This window comes from Mugil cephalus, chromosome 8, assembly GCF_022458985.1.
Source record: "Mugil cephalus isolate CIBA_MC_2020 chromosome 8, CIBA_Mcephalus_1.1, whole genome shotgun sequence".
NCBI classification, from domain to species: domain Eukaryota; kingdom Metazoa; phylum Chordata; class Actinopteri; order Mugiliformes; family Mugilidae; genus Mugil; species Mugil cephalus.
The window spans coordinates 1,524,866-1,546,793 of NC_061777.1; the positions used below are offsets into that span (position 1 = coordinate 1,524,866).

The window sequence follows — 21,928 nt, forward strand, 5'->3', positions numbered from 1 at the left end:
GATTTTAATCAGATCTGAACCACAGATTTCTGCTGTGAATAAAAAAAAAAGAAACTGAGAGTTTGTTTCCTTTTCAGGTAAAAAGATGAAGCCAGATGTAGAGACGAGCGTCCGGCCCCATGAAGGTAAATCCAGCATTTAATCTCCTTTAAGACACAGTCAGGAAGAGTCGTCAGGAATTCCTGCAGGACTCGAACGCACCAGAGGCCGATCCAGACTTTAGTTCCCAACATTACAGGAAAAAAAAAATCAAATTATTACAAATTAGCTTGAGAAGAAGAAGAATGAGGACGAAGAGAAGTGGAACCTTAAATGTGTTTAATGGTTTTAATGGTGGAATTTCCTGTGGGGGGGTGAAGGGGGGGGGAGGGGGGGTGTTAAGCAGCGGAGAGGTCGCACTTTCAAAACCAATTAGACATGAAGCCGCGGAGGTTTTCTGCTTTAATTGGAAACATGTGGAGCAGAGAAGTGGGAGAGTTTCACTGTGAGAAAATCTGCCTCCTGTGTCCAAGTTTAGTGAATTATTATAGAAAAAAAAAAAGAAACGAGAAACAACTTTGCTCTAATTCTGACGGACACGAAGCTGAACCTTCAATAAAGGACGAAACTAAACACGTCACCTGGTTAAAGTTTATAAAGTTTAAACACGTCGACCTGGAACCAGAGAAAAGACTTGAGCTCAGATCAGTTAGAGAAGAAAATCTCATGTAAATGTTCTTATTATACGTTTAATACAAGCACGTACTATATTATTTATAATAGATTTATGAGCATCAGTAGAAAATCTAATATAAATATTAATATAGGTTTAATAATAATAGTTAATGAGTACAAGATTTAAGCTTAATAAAGTAAAAATATAATTTTATTATTTAGTTATAAAGTAAATATTATCTATTGTTACTTCACTTAGAAAATCTACATTTGGTTTGATAGAATATTATGATTAATATGGTAATAATATATATATATGTATTATTTTAATAATTACATAATCTAAATTTATGATATGATATAAAAATCATCATATAATACGAGTTTAATTCCATCAGATAATACAGATTAACTACTAATAAAATATTAATTTATTTATGATCTATTGAGAGAATCTGTCGCCTTTTTTCTCCAGATTTAATTTGTCTGATTTTTCATGACGCGTTTTTATTTTATTTTTTAACACAAACTACATAAAAATCTAGTCAAATTAAATTTACTCATTTCTGTTCCAACTGTTGATATAATTTAAATGTTTTATATATTCAACTTACATTTAAATGAAGAAAATGATAATTAACAGTAAATGATCAAATTTAATCAAGATCAAATCATTTTAGTTTAAACTTCTACAGGTTAACGTTTTATTTCTTTTATTCCTCATGTTTAATATGAAGCTGTTTTATGTTTATTTTTATTATTTAACCGACTTAAATCAAATATCTGTAATAAAACACACGACCGTTAAATCCTAGTTTATTATTTGTTGGTTAAAACATTTCAAGTCGACAATATCAGATTTAAAATCTCTTATTATTTAAATAATGAAAAATAGTTTAATCTGAACTAATGAACCAGAGAAAATAAAACACACAGAACATTTCATACCAAAATAATTTATTGCATCAAACAAACACATTTCAGTCTCTAAAAAGAATAAGTTAACGTCTGCAGGAGGCTTTTCTGAGGCTGCAGCGCCACCTGCTGTTTATCATCATCACACACATCACACAACACAACACACTTAATTTATTTATTCTAGATCATCTGATTATTTCAAAATCAAGTTTGTTTCTGTGAGAATCTGAATTTAAACCATTTTATAGATTAAGTTTAATTAAAGTTGATATTTTCTGCTGTGATGATGTTTAACCACAGAACACGAGTCAGTTTTCAGAATAAAACATGAAGAACCAGCAGGTTTGAAGCTTTAGACTCTCACATGTTGGAGTTTTTTTTTTTGCATCTAATCAGAAATAATCTGTGAATTTATCATCAACACGTGAGAAAGTAAAGAAAAACCTTTTGTTCTGTCCAGAAATATAAATAAATCCATCAAACACAAGTTAAAAGAACCTTTGTTCTTTCCAAATATTAAAGGTACAGCTCATGGTTAGCATTAGCTTAGCATAGAGACTTTGACCTATAGGTGGCGCTAATGACGCTTTAAAGGCTCCACAGAATAAAACAGAACTTGAAAGTGTCAAATCTTTGCAGTTTTCTCTGTGACACTCGATAATAAAGTTTTTTCTGTTTAAATAGAATCAAATAAAGTGTTGGTTTGTCCTTTTATGAGGACGAGTGGAGACGTCAGGTTTGTAGCTGCTGTGACGTCTCTGGAGGCGGAGTCTCTGCTGAGCCGGCCTGTGATTGGTTCAGACCGTCCCTCGGTCTCTCATCACTTCCTGGATCTGTCTGTTGAGCTCGGAGATGATTCTGTCCTCGTGGGTGTAAACTCCCGTCCTCAGCAGCGTGTCCCTCTCCTCCAGCAGGCGGCTCAGGTGCTCGTCCGCGTCTTCGTCCGGACCAGGACCAGGACCCGGACCGGGGGCGGAGTCTGCTACAGAGGGGGCGTGGCCTAACCGCTCATCCTGTTTTAACCTGTGGGGAAAAAAAATATAAGTTCTAGTTCTGATATTAAGCAAAACCACGTCACTGCTCACACGGTTCTAGTTTTACCTGGAGACGTCGTGTGGTTCATCTGAACCGGATAAATAAACTCTTTAAATAAATCCTGATGTGATGAGACTCAATTCATAAACAACCTGTCGAATAAAATCTGCTCAGTGACTCTACACAAAACCTTTGTTCAGTTTATTTATTTTATTATGTGTTTATTCTAAGTCACTAGAAGCTTCCAGGTAAAACTGGTCCTGTGAGAATAAGGCTGAAGAGATGATTATAAACACAATGAGAAGGAACAAAAAATTCTTAATGAAGATAATAAATATTCTAAAGCTGGAACAAACGCTGACATCTAGTGAAATTTTAATTCGTTTATTTTTTTTAATTTGTATTAATTTTGCTGTAAAAACATGAAATTAAACATTTTGAAAAGTTGGATTTGATTCAGTTTAATTTAAATAAAAATGTGTTTTTCAAATGAATGAAAATTTTTCTCTATACGTCAAAGTTTTTACCAACGAGTTCTGGATTTAATATTTTATGTCCAAGATTTTAAATTAATTAATTTAATTACATTAATAATAACATTTACAAAACATCTGTATCATGTTTTACTAAGAACTGAATCAGTAAAGTGATTATTTGTTAACTCACTTTACTCTTAACAATAAATTAAACATTGATGTTACTGATCAACGTGTTTTGAAGCTTTATCTCGTCTCTTTCTTTAAAGATTATTTCAGTCGATAGTTTTTTGTTAAACTTTAACTAACTGATAAATGTCTCGTGTCTCGACAGGTAAATAAACCAGGACTCACCTGTTGAGCTGGTTCCTGATGTCGTCCAGCTCCCGTCGCTCATGTCGCACCGCGTCCTTCTCCTCGGTTGCCAGGTAACGCAGCCTCATGGCCTCCAGCTCGGCCTGTTGTTTCTTCAGACGCGTCATCGCGTTCTCCTGCTCCCTCTGCGACGACAACAACGACAACAACAACACAAACCGTTACATCTGGACGAGAAACCTCCGAAACCTTCACATGAAACGTGTGCGTTAGAGGAGCCAAGAATCTGTTTCTGCGAATTTACACCGAGGACGTTTCGGTGATGAATCTGTCTGGTTTTACATTTTTCCTGAGAAAAAAAATGCTGCGGGAGAGAAGAATTCACACAGCGACGCGGTGAGAACACAAATTAAACTTCATAAAAACGTCTGCAACTCGTATTTCTCTCCGCGGCTCAGGCCTCCCTCAGGACTCAGATTAGAAAGGTTAAAAACCAACAACCTGCCGGAGAATCTGACCCCGAGAACCGATTCACGAAGCCAGAACGCTTCGTTTAATATCCGATGGATCCGATTCACTTTCGATCAGAAAACCGTCATTAAAGAAGTAAATAAAGATAAATTACATCAGTTCATTGTTCCTCACGTTTACTTTTTCAAACTTCAGAGGGAACAAATAATAAAAGCTCATTTTACGTCCGTCCTGTTTCCTCTCAGGTGCAGAACGTTTGGTTTTATATCTGATCTAACGGGAGGAAGCAGGAAGTAAAATTAATCTTTGAAATCAAGATCAATTTCAACCAGAAGAATCTCGTTGCAGCTCTGGTGAAACTATTTTAGAGCAGACACACGATGACACATGACCTGTTTCCACCGGACTTCACCTTAAAACCATGAGTTAGTTCTGCTGTAAAACACGTGAGGAGACGCGAGGATCCGTCTGGTCGCGGTGACGCAGAGCAGCAGCCGCCGATTCTGGACGGGGAAAAAGCAACAGAGCGGCCGGTTTTTCACACGGGCCGATCAACCTCCTCACAGACAAACACTCCCAATCTCTCACGAAGACGTCATTCGCACACAGCGGCGTGTTGACACAGGCCCGGCTCTCTGCGGACCATTAGCCGCCCGCGTTACAGGCCGCTTTAAGGCTAATTACTACAAAAACAAACCGGCCAAACATTTTCTCTGGTGCCCGCTGCCAAGCACAACCTGAGGGCCGAGTCCTGAAACAATTAGAGGACGAGGTGATAGCGAGGCCTCAAGCGGGAGGGAGGGAGGGGGGGGGGCTGAGAAAAAACTACAAAAACTCCAGACGCTCAAACGGGAACTTAGAGGGGAGAAAAAAAACACACACCGTCCACCATCTTGGTTCCCAGACGGACGTATTTTTTTTATGTTCTGCTGCTTGATTCACTGGGACACAAACAAGACGGTTACCGCGGCAACCAGAGCCTGGGACAAAGGGACGGACGACAATCGAAACACATGTGGACGAGGCTTCAGGCTTCGACCTTTACTTTCCATCTTTGATTTAACCGAAACTATGAAACCAGACACGAGATACTAGGACTGAAATCTGGATTTGACAGAAGAGGGGATTTAAAAGTGCGACGAGCTGAAAGTAAAATGTTTCTCCTAATGAATCTGCAGCGACGTCCGACCTCAGGTGATAGAAAAACGTCTGGTAGTTCCTCTAACGTCCACTAGAGGCTCCGACATCTGGGAGTTAAATGGAGACGACGACCAGGACATGAACACGTCTGCGTCGTCCTCATGGACTAAGAGTCCAGGAGGGAAGGAAGCAGGAGAACGTGACCCAAGAATGACTCCTCTTCCTCTTCCTCTTCCTCCTCCTCTTCCTCTTCCTCTTCCTCCTCCTCCTCTTCCTCTTCCTCCTCCTCCTCTTCCTCCTCCTCCTCCTGTGGGAGGACGTCTCACTTCCATCCCATCACTTCCATGTGGTCTCACTTTTCTCGCCACCTGCAGGAGTTCAGGGTTCAGTTTTAATCACCAAAACAACCTGTTAAGGTTCTGAACGTGAGTTTAAATCTGGTTCTAAATGAATAATTTCTCCACCAAAGGTTCTGGTCCGGAAACACGTTCCAACGCTCTTCAGATGTCTGAGTTATATTTAGTTTGTGTTGAAGCGAGTTCCCACTGGAAACGTCGTCTTTTCTTCTTATTAAAACTCCGGTCGTCGGACTAAAACACCAGTGTGATGTTCCTTAAAACCCGTCGACCTCCTCGTCTGGAACGACACCAGAATATTCCGGGAATGACCAGTGGGAACCATCGCGGAGTCTCCACTGGGACCAGTAACACTCAGATTCCCTCAGACAACAACTTCCATCTGCTGCTCGACAGCGTTATACAAACACACTCAGCGTCGCCGCAGAGGATCAACGGAGGAGACCAGAACCCGCTTCACAGGGGACGGTTCCAACCTTTTAACGTCCTGATCCGATCTCAAACCACCTCCAGTTCCTCCCATGGAGATTCACGACTGAGGCGTTGGTCAGTAACATTTAACGCCAGATATTTCCATTTTAAAAACAAGTTAAAACGATGAAGCATCTGCAGCAGAACGACTCTGAGCGTCTCAGTTTGTCCCAGTAGAGTTAGTTACCTGTATGATGGAGGACATTAAAGGACACGTTGGTCCTCCCCATGGGACATTTGAGGACAACAAAGACAAGGGGTGGAAAGGAGCGCCGCATTCTCATTCAAGTCTAAAAATGAAAACGTTGCAGTCAAAAAAATTTCCTAAGACAAGTTTAATACGACCAAACTCATCACACACAGAAGAAAACAAACCTCTGGCTCCTCAAACAACCAACATCTGTAGATGACTTTTACTCTCTGGTACGATCTGTGCTGATGTCGGATCAATATTGGTATCGGCCGATATTCAAGGCTGTAATTATCGGTATCGTTTCAGAAGAGAAAACGTTTCTCCCCCCAGAAACAGTGGAGCCACGTCAAGTATCATCAGGAAGGAGTTTTCTTCCAGCTTCAACACATTAACGTGGACAAACGTTGGCTAGAAAAAGTTGTTTCAACTTTAATCAACACGTTAAGTGCAGATATATTCACTTCTTCTTTCTGCTCATGAACAATGAAACACAACGAAACACTAATACGTCTCCGAGCTTCACGTCTTGCGTCGTCCTTTTCCGATGAAAGCTCAGCTCTCAGCAGTGGCCTCTAGTGGCCGTAGGAGGAGCTGGAGTTTCACATTTTTCCCCTTTTTCAGGCCTGACGTCGCTTCGGTATCAGCTAAACAACAGTGGCGTCTTTTTTTTTTTAGTAGATGAAGCTTTTGTAGCGAATAGTTTATGTCATTGTTGCACTTACAGAAATAAATGTGTTTAGTTCCACTTCCAAACCAAGCTGCTAAAACACCAAATTTAGTTAGTTAGCATTTAAAAAAAAAAAAGGCCACATTTAGCTCCTGGGTGCAACACTTTAATCTCTTTATCCCAATATTTTCACTCTAAAAAGGACCAACTTAAGCTCCTTGTCCCAATATTTGGAGATTCAACAAAAAAAGCGAGAGAGAAAAGCTCCGCGGCCTCCTGCGTGGAAAAGCACATCATTCCCTCGGACAAGAATTTTTATGATCCGACTTGAGCTAAACAGCACGCCATGCGAGGCGCTGAGAGGAGAGAATGAATAGGCGAGGAGAGGCCGAGAAAAACCAAACAAGCCCCGGCTTTAAAAACCCCGGCGAGAGCCAGAGACGAATGGTCGTGTAAACACGGGCCTGATACGCCAGAAAAAAAAAAAGGGAGAGTGCGACATCTGAATAGTTAGCGGCTGACTCGCTTATTGCTCAACACGATCCCACAGATGATTAATAGACGGAGGCGGCATAAATCACTCTGTGTTTTCTTTACAATGATGTGGCACTTAAGAGAAAGAGGAGGGAGGAGGGAGGAGGGAAAAAAACACAAAAGTAAAAGAAAGACGGAAAACAAACAAGAACAGAACGAGAAGAGTTAAAGAGTAAAGTGGGAGGATAAATACGATGAAGAGAGGAGGAGGAGGATGAAAGGATGAGAGAAAAGATAAATGTGGGTCCAGTTTTCCAGCTGGTTAACGTCAGTAACAGTTATTAGTTTGTCAGATCAGGTCTGAGTGTGTTTACGTCCGTCTTAGTCCGACTAAAGCTCCACTTAGAGGGTGTGTGTGTGTGTTTGTGTGCAGGTCTATCTCTGTGAGGACCGCTCAGTGCGCAGGGTCCTCACAGAGATACCAGAGCAGAACGTGTGTGTGCGCCGTTAAGGACTGATGGCTCGAACGCGTTTCATCGTCTACTTCGCCTCAAGTAAATATTTGTCTTTGGTGTTAAAACACACCTCTCCCTCTCTCACATACTCACAAACTCAAGTGTCTTTACACACTGTTGAGGACACGTTCGCCACGTCCTGAAGCACCGAACCAAAAAAAAAAAAAAAAGCAAAACACATGAAAGAAGAAGAACGAGGAAATGACTCTCCACACCAGTAGGAGGCAGCACAGAAAGACGAACTAAAGAAAGAGCTAAAGGAGAGCTACTATTAGCTAGGAAGAGCTACTATTAGCTAGGAAGAGCTACTATTGGCTATGAAGCTAGGCAGCACAACTATTAGCTAGGATGCTAGGAGGAGGTACTATTAGCTAGGACGTGCTGGGAAGCTAGGAAGCTAGAATAAGCTACTATTAGCTACTAAGAGCTGGTATTAGCTAGTAAGAGCTACTATTAGCTAGAATAAGCTACTTTTAGCTAGTAAGAGCTGGTTTTAGCTAGTAAGAGCTACTATTAGCTAGAATAAGCTACTTTTAGCTAGTAAGAGCTGGTTTTAGCTAGTAAGAGCTACTATTAGCTAGAATAAGCTACTTTTAGCTAGTAAGAGCTGGTATTAGCTAGAATAAGCTACTATTAGCTAGTAAGAGCCACTATTAGCTAGTAAGAGCCGGTATTGGCTAGTAAGTAAGAGCTGGTATTGGCTAATAAGAGCTGGTATTGGCTAATAAGAGCTGGTATTGGCTAGTAAGAGCTGGTATTAGATAGTAAGAGCTGGTATTAGATAGTAAGAGCTGGTATTAGGTAGTAAGAGCTGGTATTAGCTAGAATAAGCTACTATTAGCTAGAATAAGCTACTATTAGATAGTAAGAGCTGGTATTAGATAGTAAGAGCTGGTATTAGGTAGTAAGAGTTACTATTAGCTAGAATAAGCTACTATTAGATAGTAAGAGCTGGTATTAGATAGTAAGAGCTGGTATTAGGTAGTAAGAGCTACTATTAGCTAGTAAGAGCTGGTATTAGCTAGAATAAGCTACTATTAGCTAGAATAAGCTACTATTAGATAGTAAGAGCATTCGCTAGTAAGAGCTGGTATTAGCTAGAATAAGCTACTATTAGCTAGTAAGAGCTGGTATTAGATAGTAAGAGTTGCTATTAGCTAGAATAAGCTACTATTAGATAGTAAGAGCTGGTATTAGATAGTAAGAGTCACTATTAGCTAGAATAAGCTACTATTAGATAGTAAGAGCTGGTATTAGCTAGAATAAGCTACTATTAGATAGTAAGAGCTGGTATTAGGTAGAATAAGCTACTATTAGATAGTAAGATCTGGTAATAGATAGTAAGAGCTGGTAATAGATAGTAAGAGTTGCTATTAGCTAGTAAGAGCTGGTATTAGCTAGAATAAGCTACTATTAGATAGTAAGAGCTGGTATTAGCTAGTAAGAGCTGGTATTAGATAGTAAGAGCTGGTATTAGGTAGAAACTGATCCTTTTGTTGTTGCTTCCAGAGACGGAGAGAAAACACTGGAACGTCATAATTTGACCTTTTATCGCCTCATTTTAACGTAAGTTTATTTTCCAGTCGTGTTTTACTCCTGAAACTATGATGCATCGCCACCAGCTGAGCGTCACGTTAAAAAACTAAGACTAAACGATGTGTTACCACCTGATTGGCTGTAGCCGTGGTGTGATGTGAGCCGCCTGATCTCTGCGTCTTTAAACAGAGCTGTTAAATGTCCTAACACTGTCAGCGCGTCTCCAGCAGCAGATTAAAACCCTGAAAAACTACAATTATCCACGGTGAAATATGAACCCTGTCAGGACGGGAAGAGAAGAGCTCAGCTCCTCCAGGCTACGACATTTAGCTTCCACCAAAACAACCCGTCTCACACTTTCACTTTCTGCTCGGCAATAAAATGAGTTTTTATTTATTTTGATCTGTGAAGATTCTCAGTCAAACAACATGTAGAATAAATAAAAATAAAAGGACTTTATGAAACTCTACAAGTCCTGTTTTATTTAAAATATGAACATTTTAATATTTATTATTTATTATTGTTTTATTCATACATTTCTTTTTGTATAGTTTAGTTAATATTTTAATATATTTTTATTTATTTCTTCTTTGATGATAAATGTAGTTGATGGGTGTTCGTTTAAAAACACGTTTATTTAACCATCTGTTTTCTAACTGACCTATAAACTTTACTCGTAACTAAAAATATAAAGATTTTAAGACGCCTCTTTTTATATTATATATATTTTATAGATGTGATTCTGATTAAAGCTGATGGATGATGGTGATAAATTAGTGGCACCTGTTTGAAGCGAGCCAACTCTTTTAAGGCGCGACCCCACTGCTGCTTGTAGTGAAGCTTGGACTTAGTGGTCGACTCCAGCTTCCTCTCCAGCTCCACCTTAAAAACAAGAAAAAAAACACTAATTAATTAATTAACAATTAGAGAAAAATACTAATTTATCATCTTTAACTACAAAACGTTTATTTAGATGAAAGTTAAATGTAAAATATAATTCATATGATCATAAATTAAAAAAGCATCAGGGAGGAAATAATAACTATTTGTTATTTAATCACATTTAAAGCTGAATGATAATTAATGATTAAATTAATTTGACCATATTCTGACCATTTTAACTCCATTATGGGTTAAATTACTTTAAAAATAACTACATTTATTGTCATTTCAAACCAGAGCTGAACTCTGGTTCAGGTTTAATTTGCAGTTTTATTTCTGTTTACTTCATTAAATGTAATTTAACACTTTTTAAAGCATTAAATTGTGATTATTAAAGACTTTTTAAGACTTTGAAATGTGTGAAGCTGTTAAATGTTTGGGTCTTTGCTGTTATTATTTTTTATAATATATTTAAAAGTGTCGATGAACCTTCTCCAGCGTCAGCAGGTTGATCTCCGACTGCAGCCTGATCTCAGGTCTGACGTTCTGCTGTTCTCTGAACATCTGGAACTCTTTCTCCAGCTGTTTGTAGCGAGATTCTCCGTCCGCGATCTGCACCAAAGACACGTTAATGATGACGACGTTTCATTAAAAACTCAAAGGAGTCTCCCTCGTCTCCCTCGTCTCCACCTGCTGCAGCAGCCGGCCTCGCTCCTCCTCCATCAGCCGCACTTTGTCCCTCTCCAGCGCCACCCGGTGGTCGCTCTCCAGCTGCAGCCTCCTGCCGCTCTCCTGCAGCTCCCTCTGGGTCAGATCGTGCTCGGCCTTCAGCTCCCTCTGCAGCCTCTTGGTCTGAGGACGCCGTTAAAACCACTTCATTAATAAATTATTTAGATGCGTCTGCAGCAGAAACTTAAAAAGTTCTTGATTTAATAAATGCACAAAAGGTTTTATTGGTTTCTACTTTGTCTACTCTGATAATTGGTTTGTAGATGAATAGTTCTGACCTCCAGCTCGGCCTCAGCCAGATGTTTCTCTCTCCTCTCCAGATCCGACAGCGTCTTCTGAAGCTTCTCCTCCAGCAGGTTGTACTCCACCTCCTGCAACCGCAGACAGAGAGGAGATGAGATGAGACGAGGAGGAGACATAAATTAAACCCAGAGTATTTAAAAGTGTGGACGGGTGCAGATTCTCCACCTTCTTCTTGACCAGAGCCTCCCTCTCTCGGTCTCTCTTCTTCCACTCCTCAGCCAGCGCCTTCATGTGGCTCAGCTCCTTCTTCCTCAGCTGAAACGAACCACAAACGTTTATTTAAAAACAGGTTGAACAGTTTTGATCCGTCAGTCGTCCCTCAGAGTTTCACCTGGTGGTCGAACAGATCCTCCTGCTCCTCCTTCCACAGCTCCAGCTCCAGGGCCGTGCGGTACTCCAGGGTGTCCCTGGAGGCGGGGCCCAGAGGGGGGGCTGGGCCTGGGGGTGGGGGCCCCAGGGGGCGGGGCTCCAGGGGGCGGGGCTCCGCGGGGCGGGACGACGACTGACCACAGGCTGGAAGTTCATTCTTCAAGGTATGAGAGGATTAAAGCATCAATTAGAAACGTGACAGGAAATAAGAAAAAGCTACCAAAGTAAAATAAGATGGACTTTATGAGAATAAATAAAAGAAATAAATGAATCAGAAAAGTAAACCAGTGCTGCGCAAGGTTAAAGAAAGAAAGACAGACAGAAGAGAAGGTGGAGAAGGAGAATGATGGAGATATAGAGGAAGAATATAAGAATATAAATGAAGAGGAGGAAGAAGAGGAGGGTGAAATATGTAGGGAAGAGGACAAGAATAAGGAAGAGACACGAGAAGGTGGAGAAGAAGATGGAAGCAGAGGAGGAAGAGTAGAGGAAAAGAAGAAGAGGATGCATGACGATGAAAAGAAAACGAAGGAGGAAGAATGTTTCGTTCAAATAAAGTGCAAAAAATGAATTGGATTCTGCATGTTGCCATGACAACGCGTTTCCATCCTTTCATCCTGTCTCACCTGTGATGAGTCGGACACGATGACCTCGGTGGCTCTGACCAGACCCAGGTCCTCCAGCGTTGCCACGTAGCTCAGCTCCGCCACCTGGACCTGGTGGGTCTGGACCACGGGGACCCGGTCCTGGTGGGTCTGGACCACGGGGACCCGGTCCCGGTGGGTCTGTCTCCAGCTCTGCTCCCCCGCCGACGTCGGGAGACGAGTCCTCTGGGAGCTCAGGAGCCGGGACAGCTGGACGGACGCTCGTCCGATCAGCTGGTCTCGGCTGGACGAGTCTCTGTGCCAGACCTCCACCACCAGAGGAACCCTGAGAACCCAAACAACAACGACAACAACCACAGCGCCACCACCTGGTCAGAGGAGCATCACATCTACTGGAAATAGAACAACAGAAGAAGGAGGAGGAGGAGGAGGAGAGGAGGAGGAGGGGTTAAACCCTGTCCTACCTGAGGAAGGTGTCCTGTAGCTGGTGGGGGAGGGCGGCGAAGTCGAAGGCGCAGTAGGACTGAGGCAGAGACACCTCCATGTTCCTCTGCAGCTCCACGGGCGGGTTGGTCATGATGGGGGCGGCGCTGCCGAAGAACTGGTACGAATACCTGCAGCAGCAGCACCTTAGAGTTAAAGACCAGAACCACGGTCTAAAAAAAACAGAACCAGGTTTAGACGTGACTCCGCCTTCACCTGAGAGTCGCAGCGATGGGACGGTCCAAGCTCAGGTTCCCCAGGCTGAGGAGGTCCAGGGAGAAGCAGTAGTGATGGGCCGAGGACGGGATGGACACTTTGGGAGCAGAGACACTGACGGACGACGCTCCTCCTCCGTCTGCTGACGTCTCTGGATGATGATGATGAGGAGGAGGAGGAGCAGGAGGAGGAGAAACGTCCAGATCTGGAGCTGGAAACGAGTAAAAAAAAAAAAAAGACACTGAGCTTTAACCCTGAAACTGTTTCATCTGAGAACGATTCTGGTTTTAATCTGAGCTCCACCTTCCAGACCCGACTCCTTAAGATGATGAAGCTCCTCCAGGAGACTTTCAGCTTCACTCTCAGTGTGGGAGAGAGGAGGAGGACCAGGAGGAGGACCAGGAGGAGGTGGAGAAGATAGTTGAGGTTTCTGGACTGGTGAGGAGCTTCCATGAGTTTCTTTACTCCCTAAAGGCTGGAGACAGTTCATCCGTGAGTCCAACATGTTTCTGAGTTTGAGCTAAAGCCAAACTGACTTTGTGTTGTTGGTGCACATGCTCAGTAGAGGTAATGAGCCGTGACGTCACATGAAAAGCTACGGTCAAACAGCATCATGGCTAATGAGCAACGGAGCATTTCACCACAAACAGAAAAAAGAGAAGAATGTGCGACGTAAAACATGAAAAGCTCGTCTTGTCTTGTCTTATCTAAGCTATGTGGCTAGTTAGCTGATAACATTAACATCAACATTAATGAGCTACTTACTAATAGCTGTAAACCTCAACATTAGCTTAAGGCTAACGATGGCAATTTCATTAGCCGAGACACATCTGATGTACGTCACAAGCTACAAAGTTCATTAAAATCTCAATGAACTATCATCTTAATTGTCTTTACTCATAGTTTATATAAACCTTAAACACTTCAGACTAGAAGCTAATAGAAGCTAATGATGCGTTTGAGCCCGTGAGTCGTCTAAGCTCCGGTCTGAGCTGGAGTCGGACGTTTGTCTGGAAGGTTTCTGTACCTGCAGCGCGACCTCCTCCCTCCTCAGAGTTACAGCCACTCCCACGGTCGGCTGCAGCTCGGCCGGCAGCGTCTGCTTCGCACGCTTCGGAGGCCGCAGGACAAACGCTCCCTCCACCGTCGCCGCCTTGTTCTCCAGATCCACGGGAGCCGCCGACAGAGGCGAGAGGGAAACGTCCGTGGAGCCCAGAGAGTGATTCCCACAGCAGAGGTGGATCTGAGGGAGGACGACGGAGAGAATAGAAACTGGGTCGACTACAAAGACACGAGCAGTGGAAAAAGAGACGAGGATCCATCAGCCGGACTCTCACCTGGAGACTGGGCTGCTGCGACAGGAAGGCCTGGAGGACCGGCCGGCTGCTGCGGATGCGGACGGAGGCGCGCTCCGGCTCGAAGTCGGGACTCAGCAGGTTGTGGAAAGGTTCGCTGGTGATGTCGTTGCCCAGTAAAGTGTAGTAGAAGAAGAAGTCGGAGCCCGCGGCCGATAGCTTCATGGTGCTGGGGATCAGCTGCAGGAGTTCACAAAAAACATTCAAACGCAGGAAACAAGCTGCACATTTTCCTCCACAGGCCTGAAGCAACTTCTCAGTGAAGCTTTTTTTCAGCAATTCAGATGTTTTGAAATGTTGAAATTAGATTTAAAATAAAGTTTTAAAGAGTCGCATAATGTTTTTTAAGTCATAAATACTGTTTCTCCAAAACATTTTCAGCATTTCAGGGTTGCAGGGAAGTTATTTCTTCTCTATTTCAGGCTATGAAAGATTAAACGTTCCAACGTCCATGTTGATCTGAAATAAAATCAGAACCAAAAACACTAGGAACCCTTGAAAACTTACTTTTAGACTTTTTTGTAACAAACATTTCAACCTTTCATGTCATTTTTGTGCGGAGTGAAAACACATTTAGCTAAAAACGTTCCCGTATCATCAGACATGTTCTCATGTTTTCTGGAGCTCCATAAACCTGACGCTGGGAAAGTCTGGTTGTGATGTGGCGCTGGAGGCATTCAGCAGTTTATACCTGCTCTAGTTTGGTAGCGAAGGCCACGGTGACGGACAGGACGAACATGTCGGCGCAGAGATCTGGAGGCCCCACCTGGTGGTAGCCCTGGTCCGGGATCAGGGAGGCCTCCAGTTTGTCCGGGAGCAGGTCGGCTACTGAAGGAGATCCTGAACCAAAAGGAAACAAAACCACGTTAGCTTTGAATGATTTCTGAACGGATCCCTCATTACACAACAACTCAATGAGAAACACAACACACAACACACAACACTGTAACAGTAGAAGCAACGAGGTGAACACATCAAGAAAACTTTAAAAACACCATCAGTAGGCAGGATACCATCTGCAGTTTAGCTGGGAGGCTAGCAAGAGCTATTATTAGCCGGGAATGCTAAGAAGAGCTACTATTAGCGGAGAGGCTAGGAAAAGCTGCTGTTAGCTGGAATGCTAGGAAGAGTTACCATTAGCTGGGAGGCTAGGAAGAGCTACGATTAGCTGGGAGGCTAAGAAGAGTTGCTATTAGCTGGGAGGCTAACCACCATACAGAGTTGAATTCTCCTGAATCAGCTGATCAGTTGCTCAACATTGTATTAATTCCAGATTTTCTGAACATGAAGCATCGATCAGCTGGTTTGACTTCACACTCTCGTTACTGTTCAGACTTTCAATGTTTGTCTAAAACTCAAACAGAAACATTTCTACTCTTCACCACGTGTCAGTAAAACGTGATCAGAGTCTCGGCCGTGAGAGTTTTTATCTTTACAAACCTTCAGTTAAGAAAATCTCCTCATCAACATCTGGTAACAACAATAAATAAATAAAGATCCAGATCTACTTTTAAACTCTGCGCCGTCACGTTACTATGACAACGGCCAATATAAAAAGGGCTCACCGTGAATTATGACCTGACCCACATCCATGAAAAATATAAACAGTCTGAAGAAGACGGACGTAAAGAGAGATGAGGCCGACTTTTAAAGGCAGAGACCAACTCACTGTAAGACTCTGATCATGTTAGTGTCCCCCCCCGTCCCCCCCGTCCCCCCCGTCCAACCTGAGCGAGGACACATTACAGACGTCTTACCAGAGAGACAGAGAGGACAGGCTGCAGAGAACCACATCAGATCACATCTTTTTAAATACATACATATAAACCGTATTTTCCCGACTATAAGTCACGTTTTTTTTTCATAGTTTGGCCGATGGTGCGACTTATGTGTGAAATTATTAACACATTATTATATCATTTCACATGTTATTCTCACACTAAACCGCAACAGCTACTATTAGCTGGGAGGATAGGAAGAGCTACTATTAGCTGGGAGGCTAGGAAGAGTTGCTATTAGCTGAGAGGCTAGGGAGAGCTAATCTTAGCTGGGAGGCTAAGAAAAGCGACTCTTAGCTGGGAGGCTAGGAAGAGTTGCTATTAGCTGGGAGGCTAAGAAGAGCTACTATTAGCTGGGAGGCTAAGAAGAGCTAATCTTGGCTGGGAGGCTAAGAGAAGTTACTATTAGCTGGAAGGCTAAGAAGAGCTACTATAGCTGGGAGGCTAAGAAGAGCTACTATAGCTGGGAGGCTAAGAAGAGCTACTATAGCTGGGAGGCTAGGAAGAGCTGCTGTTAGTTGGAATGCTAGGTAGAGATACCATTAGCTGGGAGGCTAGGAAGAGTTGCTATTAGCTGGGAGGCTAAGGAGAGATACCATTAGCTGGGAGGCTAGGAAGAGTTGCTATTAGCTGGGAGGCTAAGAAGAGCTACTATAGCTGGGAGGCTAGGAAGAGCTACTATTAGCTGGGAGGCTAAGGAGAGATACCATTAGCCTATAAGTCGCGGGTTTTTTCATAGTTTGGCCGATTGTGCGACTTCTGTGTGAAATTATTAACACATTATTATATCATTTCACATGTTATTCTTACACTAAACCACAAGAGGGCGCTCTAGGCCTGTGTTGATCATTTTCAACATCGGCGGTAACTTTTAAAAAACAACTGAGAAGGGTTTAACAAAAACAGCACCGAAAAAAAAATCATATTCTGCAGATCACAAGCTGCAAGTAGTAAAATACGCAGCGGAAAACGAACAGTAATCGAGCAGCAGAAAGAAAGTTTGGAGTTAGCGAGAAGGTTGGAGGTTACTCTTACTGAAATGAAGATAACAAAAAAGCTAAAAGCTACGTGGCCACAGCTAAAGGAAGGAGTTCGTAGAAGAGGAAGCGTAGTAGAGTTAGCGGAGTTGTTTAAAAGTGACACCGAGGATGAAGATTTCATTGGATTTTAGTTATTTGGAGTGAAACGGACGGTTTGTTAAACTTCTCAGCATGTTATTTATGCTATACTTATCTGAATAACTCGTAATATGTTATGTTAACATACCAGGCGGCACGTTCTCGGTTGTGTCATGTAACGTTAGCACAATTATTCAGCCTGTTGTTGCCTCTATTCTATATTCTATGTCTGTTCTTGGTGTTGGATTTTATGAAATTAATTCCCCCAAAAATGCGACTTATATATGTTTTTTCCTTCTTTATTGTGCATTTTATGGCCGGAGCGACTTGTACTCCGGTAAATCCGGTAGTTGTGTGCTGACGGAGGGAGGGAGGGGGGGGGGCTGACCTTGTCGGGGGGGGGCTTTCCGGGCCTTGAACCTGTCCGGGGAAGCTTTGGTCTTGGTGTCGTTCTCCAGCAGGAAGCTGAGGAGCAGGGCCGGTCTCTGTTTGGTGTATTTACTGCTCAGCAGAGGAAACCAGCGAGGATCCTGACACAGCACACGGGGGGAGATACATCAGCTGACACAATATACTACTACTGACCACATGGTGGCGCTGCTGCTCACTGACACACAGACTGAGACCAGACCTGGAGTCAACGTTTACCTGTTTGACCTCCTGGACCGATCGCAGGTCGAGGACGATGTAGCCGACGCTGTCTCTCCTCTGACGGACAGAGTCCACAGCAAAGCACTGCAGCTTGATGGGCGTCCTCTGCAGCCTGAGAGGACGGAGGAGACGGAAACATTCACCGCAACTATCACAATGTGTCCTCTCTTCATTAGACACTGTTCCTGGTTCTAACTCTCCACCTGGATTTAACTGATCTAATGTTTATCATTAGTTCATGGTGATTATCTTTCACACGGGATTCAACCAGTTATTTAAACCAAACTGATGCAACAAGCAGCTTCTCATTTCTTTCACATCCCAGAGAGGAAAAGATGTGGGTCTGTTAGAGGAGGGAAGGAAGGAAGGAAGGAAGGAAGGAAGGAAGGAAGGACGGACGGAAGTAGGGAAGGAAGGGTAGAAGGATGGAAGGGTAGAAGGATGGAAAGGGATAGGATGGAAGGAAGGGGAGGAGGAGAAGGAAGGAAGTGAGAGGAGAGGAAGGGTAGAAGGATGGAAGTAGGGAAGGAAGGAAGGAAGGATGGAAGTAGGGAAGGAAGGGTAGAAGGATGGAAGGAAGGAAGGATGGAAGTAGGGAAGGAAGGAAGGAAGGATGGAAGTAGGGAAGGAAGGGTAGAAGGATGGAAGGGTAGAAGGATGGAAGTAGGGAAGGAAGGGTAGAAGGATGGAAGTAGGGAAGGAAGGGTAGAAGGATGGAAGTAGGGGAAGGAAGGGTAGAAGGATGGAAGTAGGGAAGGAAGGGTAGAAGGATGGAAGGAAGGAAGGAAGGGTAGAAGGATGGAAGGGTAGAAGGATGGAAGTAGGGAAGGAAGGAAGGAAGTAGGGAAGGCAGGAAGGAAGGGTAGAAGGATGGAAGGGTAGAAGGATGGAAGGGTAGAAGGAAGGAAGGGTAGAAGGATGGAAGTAGGGAAGGAAGGAAGGATGGAAGTAGGGAAGGAAGGAAGGAAGGATGGAAGTGGGAAGGAAGGAAGGAAGGATGGAAGTGGGAAGGAAGGAAGGAAGGATGGAAGTGGGGAAGGAAGGAAGGAAGGAAGGAAGTGCAGACTTATGCTCTGTTTGATGTTTACTTTGTGTATTTCTCATCTGTTATAAATTACGTTCTAGTTCCTGTTTATATTCCACATTTAATCCATCAGTAAAATATGTTCATTAATATGTTCATAGCAGCTCAACCTGTCATTGTGTAGATGTTGTTCACTCACATGTGTAATTATTGTCCATGTATAAACCAGCCTGTTCCTCCTCTTTATGCTTCATGCTCCTTCTGCTGAGATAATAAACTACATGTCGTCTAATCTGGGTTCTAGTTAACGTGTATTTTCTCGGTTCCTGACTCGTCCTGTAAGTGTGAGTCTGACCTGTGCTGATGCAGAGTTCTCCGGTCCAGTTCCCAGGCCAGTTCGGTGCTGAACTGTGGCTGTTCTCTGTGTTCCACCGGGTCTGTAGCCAGCTGCTCCCCGTCGAAGCTCGCCTGCACCACCAGACTGAGCCGCGGACTCTTTGGGAAGTGGCGACCTAGAAAAAAAACCCCACGACGAACAGAAATCCTTCATTATATCAATCACAGGATGAATAAAACCACAACATCACCACTACAGTAGAGAACATGTTCTACTGGGGACCTGGTATTTACTGGTGTGGACGTTACTTATGTACCTGCCTAGAACCAGACCAGGTCCCAGGAATGTGTGATAAGTTATCTGACACCATTTACCACCAAAAACAATCCCCACGATGACACTTTACCATCAAACGATAAACGTGATAAACACTCACAGCTGTAGCTCAGCTGTGGCTAATGTGCAGAATAATAACATCGTTATCCTAAGACCATAATTAGTTATATATATATATATATAAGTTATATTTGAATGTTTTCAGAAAACAAGAAAAAACTAAATTTTTAGCAGCACATTGGTATTTTTATTGATGTTGGAGCCGTAAGTAAAAAAATGACTGAGGCTAACGATATGCACGGTTATAACGGCTAAAGGCAGCAACACAACAACACAACAACCTTATTCCACCACCTGAAGTACAACCACAAACCACAAGGAGCATGATGAGAGTCAGGATAAAGAAGCCACATGTTCATATTCAAGCAAAGCAAGTGATGGAAAACTAGAACCGAAGGGGACGAACTTTAGGAACAACTCAAAAAACATGAAGAACAGGATCCATGCGTCAGAAACACACAGCTCAAAGAGGGGGAGACTCACAAGAAGAGAGAGGAAGAGCTAATAATATAGAGTATTGGTTGTAACACACAAATGCATCGACAAAACTGAACCGACAACAACCTGAGAGAACACATTAAAAGCAACAACAGAAACACAAAAAACAAGACGGATAATTCACTAAACTAAAGCAACAACAACAACCTGGAAACATTTCTACTTTGAGTCGTTTCTATTATTTTTGCAGCGTTTCTTTCAAAATGCTGCAACAAACTGATGAAGATGTTTTCTTAACACACGCACAAAACACACAAAGCAGCAAAAATATTTCTGCTTTGTGTGTTAAAATAAATAAAAGGTGCAAAAATAACGTATTATGGGACCAGAGCTGCAACACATAAATCTATAAATTGTTTGTTTTCTCTTATAAAAGTGAGACTTTTAATTACAAACAAATATAATGTCTACGTCCTGTTTAACCTGTTCAACACCTCAAGAAACACAAAATATATTCTGTTACTATGAGGAAAGTACAACAAATACATTAAATCCTCAATAAATACATCAAATCCTCACACTCAGGCTGTAATGAGCAGATATTCATAAACTTATTTACTTAAGAAAACAAGAAATATTCACATATGTAAAGAGATAAATTTTACTCTCTGATAAATAATGTGACATTTATTCATTTTCCAGTTTAATTTACAACCTTCTTGATACATTAAGGACAAAACGTCCAAAAAACTGCAATAAAAATAGCACAGAGTCATATTTCTTCAGATTTTTGGGGGTTAAATCTTTTGATAAACGTCAGGATTTAAACTCTTTAAACGCCAGTTTGATAACATGATGACATCACAATATTTTTATGGAAAAAACTCACGTTTAGTCTCTATTTTTAAATTAGTGACTTAATTTTAAGTCACCAAATAACCACAAATATCCACTTAAATAAAATAGCACAGATTTATATTTCTTTGTGGGGTTAAATCTTTAGATAAACTTCAGTTCTGGTCAGAAACATCACATATAGAATAATTATCAGGATTTTAACCCGTTAAATGTCAGTTTGATTTCATGATGCTAATATTTTTAAGGAAAATTACTTATTTTCCAATAGGTCAGGATATGAATATGTCCCAGAGTTGCCATAATATTGACTTTTTATTGACTTTAAAAGAGACAGATTTGAATTTAATGCCCTTTTAAATCATCAGAGGACAAAAATGTCCCAGAGTAACTACATCTATTTATCTATTTATTTATCTACCATTAGCTAAAGCTAAGCAGCCTATTTAAATGAACTGACACAGCTATCAGACAACTAGCAACCAGCCACTCATGACACTCATTAAACTGACATTTAATGAGAGTAAAGGAGTCAAAACATTAAACATTAGTTGAATTAAATGATGATATATTGTGGTTGAAGTCCTCACCTTCCAGGATGGACACAACGATGAGAAGTTGGTCAGTCTTCGCAGCCATGTTGACATCGGAACTACTTCTTAAATCAAACTTCGATCCTCTTCTTTACTTCGTCGTCGTCGTCGTTTGAATTCGAAATGTAACTTTGCGTCGACGACGTAAAATATTTAGGTTTATTTTAACGGAGAAAAGGAGGAGAAAGAGGAGAAAGAGGAGGAGGAGGACAAACCGTCCGTTACTGTTGTCAAGCTTTGGCGCCACCCATTTTGGTTCTAGAAGCGGAAGTGACGATAGAGAGAGACTCAGGTTCACCGCCCCCTGGTGGTCGGAGGTGGAACTGCAACAACAATTAGATAGATAGATAGATAGATAGATAGATAGATAGATAGATAGATAGATAGATAGATAGATAGATAGATAGATAGATAGATAGAGTTTCAATAATAATAATAATAATAATAATAATAAATATATTATTGATTATTACAGTGCATATCATTACATTGTACTTTGTTTAACTGTGCTTGTGGCAAATAAATTCTAAACTTATCAATTATAAGGTATCTAATTTAAAATTTAAGCTTCTGAA

At 42.0% G+C, this 21,928-nt stretch overlaps 1 protein-coding gene across 1 annotated transcript; it reads right to left on the bottom strand.

Annotated features, from left to right (window-relative positions):
- Nucleotides 1-1,594: 1,594 nt before the first annotated feature.
- Nucleotides 1,595-21,590, bottom strand: LOC125012767 (centrosomal protein of 120 kDa). Its single transcript, XM_047592900.1, has 19 exons — nt 21,351-21,590; nt 19,090-19,246; nt 17,708-17,822; nt 17,448-17,589; nt 14,855-15,003; nt 14,146-14,343; nt 13,836-14,051; nt 13,112-13,283; nt 12,809-13,019; nt 12,574-12,723; nt 12,131-12,434; nt 11,467-11,661; nt 11,301-11,390; nt 11,111-11,203; nt 10,794-10,955; nt 10,593-10,715; nt 10,005-10,103; nt 3,438-3,583; nt 1,595-2,595 (listed from the first exon to the last, which is right to left on the bottom strand). The coding sequence occupies exons 1-19, from the start codon at nt 21,397-21,399 to the stop codon at nt 2,370-2,372; spliced, it is 2,997 nt and encodes a 998-aa protein (XP_047448856.1). The 5' UTR covers nt 21,400-21,590; the 3' UTR covers nt 1,595-2,369.
- Between the last annotated feature and the right edge of the window lie 338 nt (nt 21,591-21,928).

Excerpts from the sequence above, each read along its gene's own strand:
- LOC125012767 (XM_047592900.1), bottom strand. The coding sequence starts at position 21,399 with ATGGCTGCGAAGACTGACCAACTTCTCATCGTTGTGTCCATCCTGGAA. Across the intron at positions 14,344-14,854 it reads TCGCTACCAAACTAGAGCAG|CTGATCCCCAGCACCATGAA; the intron begins GTATAAACTGCT and ends GAACTCCTGCAG. Across the intron at positions 3,584-10,004 it reads AGTTGGCTCGCTTCAAACAG|AGGGAGCAGGAGAACGCGAT; the intron begins GTGCCACTAATT and ends TTGTCGTCGCAG.